The sequence below is a fragment of the Cetorhinus maximus genome, unplaced genomic scaffold, assembly GCF_964194155.1.
Source record: "Cetorhinus maximus unplaced genomic scaffold, sCetMax3.hap1.1 HAP1_SCAFFOLD_182, whole genome shotgun sequence".
Taxonomy (NCBI): Eukaryota; Metazoa; Chordata; class Chondrichthyes; order Lamniformes; family Cetorhinidae; genus Cetorhinus; species Cetorhinus maximus.
The window spans coordinates 145691-160754 of NW_027596163.1; the positions used below are offsets into that span (position 1 = coordinate 145691).

At 54.5% G+C, this 15064-nt stretch overlaps 1 protein-coding gene across 1 annotated transcript in view; it reads left to right on the forward strand.

The window, feature by feature from the left end:
• Positions 1-537: 537 nt before the first annotated feature.
• Positions 538-15064, forward strand: part of zbtb37 (zinc finger and BTB domain containing 37) — a 79162-nt gene continuing 64635 nt past the window's right edge. Inside the window, exons 1-3 of the mRNA XM_078534978.1 lie at positions 538-641; positions 8122-8228; positions 9804-10679. Coding sequence (XP_078391104.1) covers positions 9829-10679 — 851 coding nt within the window. The 5' untranslated portion in view covers positions 538-641; positions 8122-8228; positions 9804-9828. The remainder of the gene's footprint in view (positions 642-8121; positions 8229-9803; positions 10680-15064) is intronic.

The window sequence follows — 15064 nt, forward strand, 5'->3', positions numbered from 1 at the left end:
GTCGATACTACGTCAGATATAAGTGATGGTATTTTTTATAAATCTGAACAGACGGCCTGGAAACGTTAACCCTGTTTCTCTCTCTCTTCACAGACGCTGTCAGACCGGCTGGGCTTTTCCAGCATTTACCCTTCTGATTTGAGATTTCCAGCTGAGCCAATGGCAATGCCCGGGGTCACCTGCTTGCGGCGCTGTCGCTGGAGACTGGCTCCCGGGAGGAGGGCGGGAGGCTGGGTAATGGCCGTTGTGGGCGCACAGGATTCTGGTGGATGTAGTTTTCCTGCTCCCTCCCAGAGGAGCGATCGGAGCAAAAGGATTCGCCGATTAAAACTACAACTCCCGGGGTGCCTTGCAGACTGCGCGCCTCTCACCTTAAAATTTCCGGCCCCGGAAAACTCCGTTCGTGAGCTGGCGCTCGCTAGAATTAACAGAAAAGGTTAACCGGTTGCAGTGTCTATGATTCCACACGAAGCACCCTCACGAGAGCCACTGCGAGGTGCACGCTGGGAATTGTAGTCCTGCCGAGGGTATTTCCGATCCCGGCCGGAAGCTACGTGTCTCTGGCCTCGCTCGAGGGCGCATGCGTGGTGCGGGGCGCCAGGGCGACCAGTGTCCGGTCACAGAGCGGAGCCCAGAGGAGGGTGAGTGGCTCAGGGTGGGCCCTGCAACTGGGCTCCCCGGCTTCAGGACCCCAGGGGATCAGTATAACCATTTCCAGCCTAAGCCTGGGGCGACGCTGAGGGCCAGAGGGAGAGCCCTGGGGGCAGAGGGTGGTGGGGGGAGGGGAACGGATAGGATAATGGAGGGTCCCTGAGTGCTGGGGATTTGAACGGGGCGTGGCCGATGCGAGCCCCTCCCTCGTGGGGGGAGGGGTGTGGCTGAGGGGTGCCCCTCCCTCACAGGGAGGGGAGGAGTGGCCGAGGGGAGCCCCTCCCTCACAGAGAGGGGAGGAGTGGCCGAGGGGGGCCCCTCCCTCGTGGGTTGGGGGGGGTGGTGGCTGAGGGGAGCCCCTCCCTCACAGGGGGGGGGGGGGGGGCGGGGAGGAGTGGCCAAGGGGAGCCCCTCCTTCACGTGGGGGGGTGGGGGGGAAGAGGGGAGTGGCCGAGGGGAGCCCCTCCCTTGTGGGTTGGGGGTTGGTGGCTGAGGGGAGCAGGGACCACCCTCGTTGGTGGAAGCCCCTCCCTCACAAGGGGGGAGGAGTGGCCAAGGGGAGCCCCTCCCTCGCAGGGTGGGGGGAGAGGAGCGGCCGAGGGGAGCCCCTCCTTCGCGGGGGGGGAAGAGGAGTGGCCGAGGGGCGCTCCTCCTTCACGTGGGGGTGGGGGTGGGGGGGGGGGGAGAGGAGTGGCCGAGGGGAGCCACTCACCTGGAGGGGCCGGGGGCTAGGGTAGCCCCTTCCCCAGGTGTGGTCGATGAGCAGCTCATCCGCCCCCCCGCCCCCATAGCCATGGGCAGGGCGCAGCCCCTCTCCCCCACTATGGCTGTGGTCAAGGAGGCTGCCCCTCCCAGCCAACCTGGGTGCACTTTGTGGATATGATCAAAGCCCCCACTCCCCTTGCCCCAGCATCATTCGGTGCAATTATTTGTGGGGGCACATTCTGTGATGAATTGAGCAAGGGAATAGGCGTGCCTGAGGAGAGAGTTACTGAGTAGCTCAGCTGAGGAATGTAGGAGTGCGCGAGGGAGCAAAATGTCGACCATATGCATCTGTGTTTGAAGGATGACTGAAAGCATCAGCTGTGTGTGTGGCTTTAGTGTAAAAGATAAACAGGATGTTGTGTTACATTAGAGCATTGAAGTACAATGCTGTCCATCACTATTTGAAGCATGTATCAGACCCTGTATATTGCCATGGGTTTCCACAATCATGCCTACAGGCCATAACCTGAAGCCGGGCAAATGACATATTCTTGTTTGTTATCCTCTGTTTTGTTCTTTGACTTTTGCAGCCCTGCAAATTTGGAGAAGGGCATTTCTATAATCCCTTGGTGGATAACTCCTGAACACTGAGATTTGATAGCATCTGTAATTTGGAGTATATGAAAATTCATAGGAACATTGGTTTAAACTTAACATGTAGCCACAATCATAGAAACTAGGAGCAGGAGTAGCCCATTCAGCCCTTTGAGCCTGCTCCGCCATTCATTATGATCATGGCTGATCATCCAGCTCAATAGCCTGCTCCCGCTTTCTCCCCATACCCTTTGATCCCTTTCACCCCAAGAGCGAATCTAACTCCTTGAAAACATACAATGTTTTGGTCTCAACTATTTTCTGTGGTAACGAATTTCACAGGCTCACCACTCTCTGGGTGAAGAAATTTCTCCTCATCTCAGTCCTAAATGGTCTACCCCATATCCTCAGACTGTGTCCCCTGGTTCTGGACTCCCCCACCATCGGGAACATCCTTCCTGCATCTACCCTGTCTAGTCCTGTTAGAATTTTATAGGTTTATATGAGATTCCCCCCATATTCTTCTGAACTCAAGCGAATATAATCCTAACCGACTCAATCTCTCCTCATATGTCAGTCCCACCATCCCAGGAATCAGTCGGGTAAACCTTCGCTGCACTCCCTCTAAAGGAAGTACATCCTTCCTCAGATAAGGAGACCAAAACTGCACACAATATTCCAGGTGTGGTCTCACCAAGGCCCTGTATAATTGCAGCAAGACATCCCTGTTCCTGTACTCGAATCCTTTGGCTATGAAGGCCAACATACCATTTGCCTTCTTTACCACCTGCTGCACCTGCATGCTTACCTTCAGCGACTGGTGTACAAAGACACCCAGGTCTCATTGCACATTCCCCTCTCTCAATTTGTAGCCTTTCAGATAATCTACCTTCCTGTTTTTGCTACCAAAGTGGATAACCTCACATTTATCCACATTATACTGTATCTGCCATGCACTTGCCCACTCACTCAGCTTGTCCAAATCACACTGAAGCATCTCTGCATCCTCCTCAGCTCACCCTCCCACCCAGCTTTGTGTCATCTGCAAATTTGGAGATATTACATTTAATTCCCTCATCTAAATCATTAATATATATTGTGATTAACTGGGGTCCCAGCACCAATCCCTGCGGTACCCCACTAGTCACTGCCTGCCATTCGGAAAAAGACCCGTTTATTCCTACTCTTTGTTTCCTGTCTGCCAACCAGTTTTCTATCCATCTCAATACACTACCCCCAATCCCGTGCACTTTAATTTTACACACCAATCTCTTATGTGGGACTTTGTTGAAAGCCTTCTGAAAGTCCAAATAAACCACATCCACTGGCTCCCCCTCATCAACTCTGCTAGTTACATCGAAAAATTCCAGTAGATTTGTCAAGCATGATTTCCCTTTCTTAAATCCATGCTGACTCTCCAATTCTGCCACTGTTTTCCACATGCTCAGCTATTAAATCTTTTATAATGGAATCTAGAATTTTCCCCACTACCAAAGTCAGGCTGACTGGTCTATAATTCCCTGTTTTCTCTCTGCCTCCCTTTTTAAATAGTGGGGTTACATTAGCTACCCTCCAATCTGTAGGAACTGTTCCAGTGTCTATAGGACCTCAGAAGATGACCACCAGTGCATCCACTATTTCTAGGGCCACTTCCTTAAGTACTCTGGGATGTAAATTATCGGGCCCTGGGGATTTATCGGCCTTCAATCCCATCAATTTCCCCAACTCCATTTCCCTACTAATACTGATTTCTTTCAGTTCCTCCCTCTCACTAAACCCTGTGTTCCCCAACATTTCTGGTATGTTCTTAGTGTCCTCCTTTGTGAAAACAGAACCAAAGTATGTATTTAGTTGGTCAGCCATTTCTTTGTTCCCATTATAAATTCCCCTGTTTCTGACTGTAAGGGACCTACATTTGTCTTCACCAATCTTTTTCTCTTCACATACCGATAGAAACTTTTACAGTCAGTTTTTATGTCCCCCCACAAGCTTACTCTCATACTCTATTTTCCCCTGCTTAATCAATCCCTTGGTCCTCCTTTGCTGAATTCTAAACTGCTCCCAATCCTCAGGTCTGTTTTTTTCTGGCCAATTTGTATGCCTCTTCCTTGCATCTAATACTATTTCTACTTTCCCTTGTAAGTCATGGTTTGGCCACCTTTCTTGTTTTACTTTTGCGCCAGACTTTTACTTTTGTGCCAACCTCCATGGTTGAAATAAAAACAAAAAGCTAAAAGCTACTGCGGATGCTGGAAATCCAAAACAAAAACAGAATTACCTGGAAAAACTCAGCAGGTCTGGCAGCATCGGTGGAGAAGAAAACAGTTGACGTTTCGAGTCCTCATGACCCTTCGGCAGAACTGAAGTATAGTTAGGAGAGGGGTGAAATATAAGCTGGTCTAAGGTCGGGGGCGGGGGGAAAATGCTTGTACACTTGGTATTATACTGAAAATACCAATGACAATGTACAAACTACATGAGGAACAGAGCTTTCACATGGGTCAAAATTCTTGGAAGTGAACAGAAATAGTAGAGTGTGAGGTAGCATTGTAACAATTACAGTATGACATTCATCAGAGATAGACTGTACCTGGATAATAAAGTCGGAGTGACACCCTTATCAATGTGGAAGATTTCCCAACAATACAATTGGTGCTAATTTTGGTCGCGCAAACACATACTTTCAGGATTGAGCCTGATCAACAAGCCTACCCCTTCACAAATAGATACCAAATTAAATTGCAACAACATGAATGTGAGCACAGTGTAGTTCTGAACACTGCCACAGAAGATCCGCACAGTGGAGCTCTGGACAATTACACAGGCGATTGACACAGTGTAGTTCTGGATGATCACACAGGAGATCCGCATGGTGTAGTTCTGGACAACCACTCGGGATCGGCGCGGTGTAGATTTGGACAACTGCGGGGGGGATCGGCACGGTGTAGTTTTGGACAACTGCAGGGGGGATCGGCACGGTGTAGATTTGGACAACTGCGGGGGGGATCGGCACGGTGTAGTTTTGGACAATCGCATGGGGGATCGGCGCGGTGTAGGTTTGGACAACTGCGGGGGGGATCGGCACGGTGTAGTTTTGGACAACTGCCGGGGGGATCGGCACGGTGTAGTTTTGGACAACTGCGCGGGGGATTGGTGCGGTTTAGTTTTGGACAACTGCGCGAGAGATCGGCACGGTGTGGATTTGGACAACTGCGGGGGGATTGGCACGGTGTAGTTTTGGACAACTGCGAGGGGGATCGGCACAGTGTAGTTTTGCACAATCGCATGGGGGGTCGGCACGGTGTAGTTTTGGACAACTGCGGGGGGGATCGGCACGGTGTAGTTTTGGACAATCACATGGGGGATCAGCACAGTGTAGTTTTGGACAACTGCGGGGGGGATCGGTGCGGTGTAGTTTTGGACAACTGCGCGGGGGATCGGTGCGGTGTAGTTTTGGACAACTGCGCGGGGGATCGGTACGGTGTAGTTTTGGATAATCGCATGGGGGATCGGCGCGGTGTAGATTTGGACAACTGCGGGGGGGGATCGGCACGGTGTAGTTTTGGACAACTGCGCGGGGTCGTTCTGGACAAATGCGCAGGGGGATTACCTTGGAGTTCTGTGAATATAGGCACAGGAAATTGGCATGGACCATCAACCTGATATTGTGGAAAATTGCCCACTTATATCCTGTCTTCAAAGAGCAGGAAAATTCTAATCTGGCCAATTGCTGCACAATCGATCTACTCTCAATTGTGGAAAGGGTCATCAACAGTGCTATTAAGCGGTGCTTACTCAGCAATCACCTGCTCACTGAGGCTCAGTTTGGGTTCTGCCAGGTTATTTGACTCCTGACCTCATTACAGCCTTGGTTCAAACATGGAGCAAAGAGCTGAACTCGAGTTGTGAGGTGGGAGTAACTGACCTTGACATCAAAGCAGCACTTGACTAAGTATGGCATCAAGGAGCCCCGGAGGGGTTGCAGCGGTGGTTAACATTGACTAGAAACTGAACTCGACCACACGTGAATACTGTGGCTACAAGAGCAGGCCTAAGGCTGAGAATTCTGAGGAGAGTAACTCACCATCTGACTCCCCAAAGCCTGTTCACCATCTACAAGGCACAAGTCAGGAGTGTGATGGAATACTCTTCACTTGTCTGGATGACTGCAGCTGCAAAAGAAGCTTGAAACTAGGACAAAGCAGCCCGCTTAATTATCACCCCATCCACTACCGACGCACAGTGACAGCAGTGTGTATCATCTACAAGATGCATTGCAGCAACTCACCAAGATACCTTTGACAGCACCTTTGAAACCTACAGCCTCTACCACCTCGAAGGACAAGGGCAGCAGACTCATGGGAACACCACCACCCCAAGTTCCCCTCCAAGCCACACACCATCCTGCCTTGGAATTATATTGCAGTTCCTTCACTGTCGATGAGTCAAAATGCTGGAAGCCCCAGGTGGTACACCACCTCAAGGCAGTTCAGGATGGGAAATAAATGCTGCCCTTGCCGTCAATATCCACATTCTTTGAAAAACATTTCCAGACAAGGGATAACAGCACGGTATAGTTCTGGTTACTGTCATGAGAGATTGGCACAGACTGGTTCTGAATAAGGATTGGCATGGTGTAGCTCTGGATGCTGGCACGGGAGATCTCACAGTGTAAAATCTGAGTTCATTGTGTCTTGAAAATACAGTAATTTTTATAATATTGTGATTTATTGTAAAGGTAGGTTTGGATTAGTTTCTCTGGAGGACTTAATTGAATTGGGGACAGCTGGTCTGGAGCAAAAAGGAAGCTAGGTTTGAAATGCTAAATACGTAAACATGGCTGAAGTTTCAGAATGTGGTTTGAGGAAAATTTGCATTTTTAGATAAACTAGAGTAGTTTGAATTTCAGAGCGACGGTAAGATGTTACACCTAGCCATAAGAAGCTCAGGCAAACAGTGTGTTTACTGATAAACGAGAACTATGAAAGATTTATACTATGAGAAAAGTAAAGTTGCAAAGACATATTGGAACAATGAAATTTACATTAAAAAGGGTGAAACATGTATAAAGGAGATGAGGTTATGTGTAAGGGGGAAGGCATTCTAAGATTTAACACAAGTGTGAAAAGCCTCCAGCCTCTATCCATCAATTTGATATCCACAGGAACCGAAGCTAAGAAAACTCACATTGAATGTCATTGTCCAGGGTATTGTGTGTTTTGCCTGGGGCTGTTGAAATCTATTTTTTCTGTAGTGTTGCTTTAATGGGGGTGTAACTGGGAGTCAGGTTAATTAGGGGATTTAGGAGTTATTGTAGTAGTAATTTGTAAACCTATGTATGTGCTTAAAATCTTTTATTAATAAATGTCTAATTTAGTTTTGTAAAAATTTTCTAAGTTTTGGTGGACTTATTACAACTGAATTCAAGGCATGCATCTCGAAATAAAATACAAATTGTAAAACAGTTGTGGCAGCTGTTTCAAGTTTCCCTCTGAGATTTGAGCAGTTCAGCATTTACCATCCGCTGTGCCATAGCAATTGATAATTCCCTATGGTTAGGGCACCAGGTCCTAGTAGGGTATGTTCAGTCTCTGCTGCTATGGGGATTCAGTGATGCACTTGATTGCTGTGAAACAACCAGGTAATCCCGGAACCTGCCATTTCCATATTGCAAAACAAAAGCCCTGTGATGAATGCAGAGACTTATGGAAAGATAAAGGAATCAAATCCTAATCCTGGGGTTTGAGGGTCTTACAGAGGGTCAACTCTCTGGTATAAAAGCAAAATACTGTGGATGCTGGAAATCTAGAACAAAAACAAAAATGCCTGGAAAAACTCAGCAGGTCTGACAGCATCTGCAGAGAGGAACACAGTTGACGTTTCGAGTCCGTATGACCCTTCATCAGAACTAAGGAAATAGAGAAATGGGGTGAAATATAATCTTGTAGAGGGGGGTGGGACAGGTAGAGCTGGATAGAGGGCCAGTGATAGGTGATTGCCAAAAGACGTCATAGACAAAAGGACAAAGGTGTTGACGGTAGTGATATTATCTAAGGAATGTGCTAATAGGTGACATTAAAGGTAGCAAGTAACTCTCTGGTTTGTGTTCAATAAATCACTGAATTTTCTTGTGTACATGATGACTTTACAAGTTCATATCTTTTTTTGTAGATTGAGACAACGTAATGGCTGTATTCTACAGGAGCACTGTGCTGGAGGGTTGTTGCCTGTTCTGCGATGCAGGGTTGCTGTATTGTGGCGCAATCGCCTGGTAATTGGTGAGTTTGGCATTCTGTGAGAAGGTGGGATGGCTGTGTGTGGATTGTGGGGCAGCGGGAAACTCTCAAGGTTCCTTACTCAGTTTGGTGATCTGTCCACCAAACTGTCACACAGACTGCCCCCTCATTGTGTGGTACAGCAGTGACATAGAGACCAATTGTAGCACCCCCAACTGCCACCCTAGCAGAGTTCACTAGGCTCACTGCAGGCCATGAATTAAAGTTGATCTGTCCTGCCCTGGGGAATGTGCTCACTGAGTTGTTATACCAAGGCTTTTGTCCGAATATAACAGCAACTGTTAAGCAGCGATTGTTGTAGCAAAAGTGATTATAATATTATAGTAAAATGGAATGCAAGGGGCGAGTGGTGGTGTTGCAAGTTTGAAGGTAAGGTGGCAAGCGGCATTGGGGGAGTTTTACTGGTTTCAGAAGGAAGTGGCGTTGGAAGGTGGATGAGCGTAATGAGAGTTATAAGGAAGGTGTCGATGGTGGAAAGCATGGGAATAGAGAGGGCACTTTAGATGCTAAGGATGGCCATGGGTGGGAGATTGATGGAGGGGCTTGAGCACAAAGGGAGCAAAAAGATATCGATTGAAATTTTTAAAGGTGCAGAGTGCCAGAAATAAGAGAGGGAAGGAGGATGGATAATTCAGCAGTTGGTCTTCAGGCAGGGTGTGGGAGCCAGGATGGTAAACCACGGGGTAAGAAGAAGAGAGAGAGGATAGAAGAAGGTGGGATGCACAAAGCTGGCCTAGGAGTGGAGGGAGTGGGCAATGTGCATCTGGGATCGAGTGCCTCATGCATCGCTGAAGCAGTTTGGGCAGGGTGGGTGGTGAAAAGACAATCTCGCTGAGCAAGTGAGAACAAAATGTCACTAAGACCATGATGCCAATATAAGCAGCCTCGGGAAGACTGGGAATGGCAAAGTCCTTGTTCGTGAGTGATCGAATGTCGTGGAAGGTGGTAGTGGTTGATTCCCTGGTAAAGCCCAAGAGTGATGGGTAGCATGAAGAAGGAGAGGATGTCTGAGAGGTTACCTCATGGCAGGTTTCTGAAATGCGTAGGCAGCGACAGAGGACTAGCAACTTCATCTCTGTTCCCCCTGTCCTGCCTCATAAGCGCCTCCTATAGAAATTCACCCATTCATATTAACCCTGATTGCAGGGAGACTGGGACGAGTGCCTCAATGCGCTCTTGAACGAGTCTCTGCCGCGGATGCCTCAGTCGGCCTCAGCTTCTGGCTCCCTCGATTGGTCTGTTTCTCTGGCCCAGATCCCTCGGTCGGTTTTTCCCTTTGTTCCCCGTCCCTCAGTGGGCCTCGCCCTCGCCCCCCAACCCCCTCGTCAGGCCTAGCCCTAACATCCGTCCCTCCCATCCTTCAGTCAGCCTCGCCTTCTCCCTTGCCTGGCCTCACCCTCGCCTCCTCCCCCACCCCCTCCCTCGGCCAACTCGATTGGCTGAAAGATATTACAGGATAGCCAGAGGATGTGGAGAACTGTTTGCCCAGGATGTATGAGTTAGTGTGAGCTCCTTTGGTATCTCCTTTGGTAATACTGCGCTTCTGTCACCCTGTAGGTGCGAGTGAGCTGTCCCAAGAGCCATGGAGAAGGATGGCAGCATCCAGCTGGAGGTGCCGGATTTCAGCAGCTCCGTCCTGGCACAGCTGAACCAACTGCGGATGCAAGGCCGGCTCTGCGACATCGTGGTTGATGTGCAGGGGAAGTCGTTCCGAGCCCACAAGGCGGTGCTGGCTGCCAGTTCGCCCTACTTCCGGGACCACATGTCCCTGGGCGAGATGAGCGCTGTCTCCATCTCCGTTATCAAGAGCCCCGCGGTGTTCGAGCGCCTCCTGGCCTTCTGCTACACGGGCAAGCTGTGCCTGCAGGTGGCCGACATCATCAGCTACCTGACAGCGGCCAGCTTCCTCCAGATGCAGTACATCATCGACAAGTGCACTCAGATCCTCGACGGCATTCACTTCCGCATCGACGTCTCTGAGGTGGAGGCGGGGCTGAACCAGGATGGCCCGAAGCGCCCGGCCCAGTCCCGCGGTGGCAGCGTTGCCACCCCCAATACCCGCCGCAGCCGGGTGCCTTCGGGGTTCAGCCGCAGGAGCCCGCTGCCAGATGAGCTGGGGAGCAGCGGCGGCGATGAGAGGCTGGTGAGAATTGACCGGGTGGGCCAGTGGTACGTGGAGACGGGAGTCGGCGGCGATCGCAGCCCAGAGGCCATCCGCCAGATCGGTGGCATGCGGATCAAGACAGAGACTCCGGACGAGTGGATAATGTCGGAGAACCAGCCATCCGGGGAGGACGGCAGCAGCGCTGAGGAGGTGACAGCCATGGTGATCGACAGCGCCGGGCACAGCTCCCTAGTCCAAGAGGCCTTTCCCACCACTGCCTCAAGTGGCAAGATCTCGAGGCCCTCCAGCAGCTTCAGTGAGATGGACAGGTACAGAGAGCATATGAAATAGGAGCAGAAGTAGGCCATTCGGCCCCTCGATTCAATAAGATCATAGCTGATCGTTTGTGTTATAATTTCCACATTTCAAATTAACCCCCCCCCACCCCCGATAACCTTTGACTCCCTTGCCCAACAAGAATCTTTCTACCTCCACCTTAAAAATATTCAATGACCTCATCTCCACCACCTTCTGAGGCACAGAGTTCCAAAGTCACACAAACCTCAGAGAAAAAATCTCTCCTCATCTCTGTTCTGAAAGGGTGACCCCTAATTTTAAATCAGTGCCCCCTAGTTCTGGACTCACCCACAAGAGGAAACATACTTTCCACATCCACCTTGTCAAGGCCGTTCAGGGTCTTGTATACTTCAATCAAATCACCCCTCACTCTTCTAAACTCCAGTGGAAACAAGCCCAGTCTGTCCAACCTTTCCTCATAAGACAACCCACCCATTCCAGGTATCAATCTAGTAAACCTCCTCTGAACCGCCTCCAATGCATTTACATCCTTTCTTAAATAAGGAGACCAGAACTGCACACAGTATTCAAGGTGCGGTCTCATCAAAGCCAAGCAGGAGAGCTCCCTCATAAATGCTGCATTAGTGTGCTGACAGGCATGGGGGGAGCTGGGTCTGTGCTGACGGGCGTGGGGGAGCTGGGTCTGTGCTGACAGGCACAGGGGGATCAGGGTCTGTGCTGACGGGCGTGGGGGAGCTGGGTCTGCGCTGACAGGCACGGGGGGAGCTGGGTCCGTGCTGACAGGCACAGGGGGAGCTGGGTCCATGCTGACAGGCGCTGGAGGAGTTGGGTCCGTGCTGATAGGCACAGGGGGAGCTGGGTCCGTGCTGACGGGTGCGGGGGGAGCTGGGTCCGTGCTGACAGGCGCTGGAGGAGTTGGGTCCGTGCTGATAGGCACAGGGGGAGCTGGGTCTGTGCTGACAGGCGCGGGGGGGAGGTGGGTCTGTGCTGACAGGCACGGGGGAGCTGGGTCTGTGCTGACAGCCGCGGGGGCAGCTGGGTCTGTGCTGACAGGCGCTGGAGGAGCTGGGTCCGTGCTGACAGGCACGGGTGGAGCTGGGTCTGTGCTGACAGGCACGGGGGGAGGTGGGTCTGTGCTGACAGGCGCGGGGGCAGCTGTGTCTGCGCTGACAGGCACGGGGGGAGGTGAGTCTGTGCTGACAGGCACAGGGAGATCTGGGTCCGTGCTGACAGGCGCTGGAGGAGTTCGGTCCATGCTGATTGGCACAGTGGGAGCTGGGTCTGTACTGACGGGCGTAGGGGAGCTGGGTCCGTGCTGACAGGGGCGGGGGGAGCTGAGTCCGTGCTGACAGGCGCGGTGGGAACCGGGTCTGTACTGACGGGCACGGGGAGGGCTGGGTCCGTGCTGACAGGCGCTGGAGGAGTTGGGTCCGTGCTGACAGGCGCTGGAGGAGTTGGGTCCGTGCTGACAGGCGCTGGAGGTGTTGGGTCCGTGCTGACAGGCGCTGGAGGAGTTGGGTCCGTGCTGACAGGCGCTGGAGGAGATGGGTCCGTGTTGACAGGCGCGTTGTGCTGTGGGTCTGCGTTGACAGGCGTGGGGGGTGGTGGGACTGCGTTAACAGGCGCGGGGGGAGGTGGGTCTAAGTTGACAGTTGCGGGGGGAGGTGGGTCTGTGCTGACAGGCGCAGGGGGAGCTGGGTCTGTGCTGACAGGCACTGGGGGAAGTGGGTCCGTGCAGACGGGTGGGGGGAGGTGGGTCTGTGCTGACAGGCATGGGGGAAGTGGGTCTGTGCTGACAGGCGCAAGGGGAGGTGGATCTGTGCTGACAGGCGCGGGGGGAGCTGGGTCGGTGCTGACAGGCGCGGGGGGAGGTGGTTCTGTGTTGACAGGCGTGGGGGGAGGTGGGTCTGTGCCGATGGGTGGGGGGAGGTGGGTCTGTGCTGACAGGCGCGGGGGGAGCTGGGTCTGTGCTGACAGGCGCTGGGGGAGCTGGGTCTGTGCTGACAGGCGCGGGGGGTGCTGGGTCTGTGCTGACAGGCACGGGGAGAGCTGGGTCTGTGCTGACAGGTGGGGGAGCTGGGTCTGTGCTGACAGGCGCGTGGGGAGCTGGGTCTGTGCTGACAGGTGCGGGGGGAGCTGGGTCTGTGCTGACAGGCGCGTGGGGAGGTGGGTCTGTGCTGACAGGTGCGGGGGGAGCTGGGTGTGTGCTGACAGGCGCTGGGGGAGCTGGGTCTGTGCTGATAGGCGCGGGGGGAGCTGGGTCTGTGCTGACAGGTGGGGGAGCTGGGTCTGTGCTGACAGGCGCGGGGGGGAGCTGGGTCCGTGCTGACAGGTGGGGGAGCTGGGTCCGTGCTTACAGGCGCGGGGGGAGCTGGGTCCATGCTGATAGGCACAGGGGGAGCTGGGTCTGTGCTGATGGGCGTAGGGGAGCTGGGTCCGTGTTGATAGGCATAGGGGGTGGCTGGGTCTGTGCTGACAGGCGCGTGGGGAGCTGGGTCTGTGCTGACAGGTGCGGGGGGAGCTGGGTCTGTGCTGACAGGCGCGTGGGGAGGTGGGTCTGTGCTGACAGGTGCGGTGGGAGGTGGGTCTGTGTTGACAGGTGCGGGGGGAGCTGGATCTGTGTTGACAGGCGCGGGGGGAGGTGGATCTGTGCTGACGGGCGCGAGGGGAGCTGGGTCTGTGCTGACAAGCACGGGGAGAGCTGGGTCCATGCTGACAGGCACTGGGGGAGCTGGGTCAGTGCTGACCGGCGCTGGAGGAGTTGGGTCCGTGTTGACAGGCACGTGGGGAGGTAGCTCTGTGCTGACAGGCGCTGGGGGAGCTGGGTCTGTGCTGACAGGCGCGGGGGTGCTGGGTCTGTGCTGACAGGCACGGGGATAGCTGGGTCTGTGCTGACAGGTGGGGGAGCTGGGTCCGTGCTTACAGGCGCGGTGGGAGCTGGGTCCATGCTGATAGGCACAGGGGGAGCTGGGTCTGTGCTGACGGGCGTAGGGGAGCTGGGTCCGTGTTGATAGGCACAGGGGGGGGCTTGGTCTGTGCTGACAGGCACGGGGGGAGCTGGGTCTGTGCTGACAGGCGTGGGGGGAGGTGGGTCTGTGCTGACAGCCGCGGGGGGAGCTGGGTCTGTGCTGACAGGCGCGGCGGGAGCTGGGTCTGCGCTGACAGGCACGGCGGGAGCTGGGTCTGTGCTGACAGGCGCCGGGGGAGCTGGGTCTGTGCTGACAGGCACGGAGGGAGCTGCGTCTGTGCTGACAGGCACGGGGGGAGGTGGGTCTGTGCTGACAGGCGCGGGGGCAGCTGGGTCTGTGCTGACAGCTGCGGGGGGAGGTGAGTCTGTGCTGACAGGCACAGGGAGAGCTGGGTCCGTGCTGACAGGCGCTGGAGGAGTTGGGTCCGTGCTGATAGGCACAGGGGGATCTCTGTCCGTGCTGATTGGCACAGGGGGAGCTGGGTCTGTACTGACGGGCGTAGGGGAGCTGGGTCTGTGCTGTCAGGCGCGGGGGCAGCTGTGTCTGCGCTGACAGGCACGGGGGGAGGTGAGTCTGTGCTGACAGGCACAGGGAGAGCTGGGTCTGTGCTGACAGGCACAGGGGGAGCTGGGTCCGTGCTGACAGGCGCTGGAGGAGTTGGGTCCGTGTTGACAGGCGCGTTGTGCGGTGGGTCTGCGTTGACAGGTGCGGGGGATGGTGGGACTGCGTTAACAGGCGCGGTGGGAGCTGGGTCTGTAATGACGGGCACGGGGAGAGCTGGGTCTGTGCTGACAGGCGTTGGGGGAGCTGGGTCTGTACTGACAGGCGCGGGTGGAGCGGGGTCTGTACTGACGGTCACGGGGAGAGCTGGGTCCGTGCTGACAGGCACGGGGGGAGTTGGGTCTGTGCTGACAGGCGCAGGGGCAGCTGGGTCTGTGCTGACAGGCGCGGGTGGAGCTGGGTCCCTGCTGGCAGGCGCGGGGGGAGCTGGGTCCCTGCTGACAGGCGCAGGCGGAGCTGGGTCCCTGCTGACAGGCGCGGAGGGACCTGGGTCCCTGCTGATAGGCGTGGGGGGACCTGGGTCCCTGCTGACAGGCGCGGGGGGAGCTGGATCCGTGCTGACAGGCGCGGGGGGAGTTGGGTCCGTGCTGACAGGCGCTGGAGGAGTTGGGTCTGTGCTGATCGGCAGAGGGGGAGCTGGGTCCGTGCAACAGGCGCTGGAGGAGTTGGGTCCGTGCTGATAGGCACAGGGGATGCTGGGACTGTGCTGACGGGCGTAGGGGAGCTGGGTCCGTGTTGATAGGCACGGGGGGGGGCTTGCTCTGTGCAGACAGGCGCAGGGGTAGGTGGGTCTGTGCTAACAGGCGCGGGGAAGGTGGGTCTGTGTTGACAGGCGCGGGGGGAGCTGGATCTGTGTTGACAGGCGC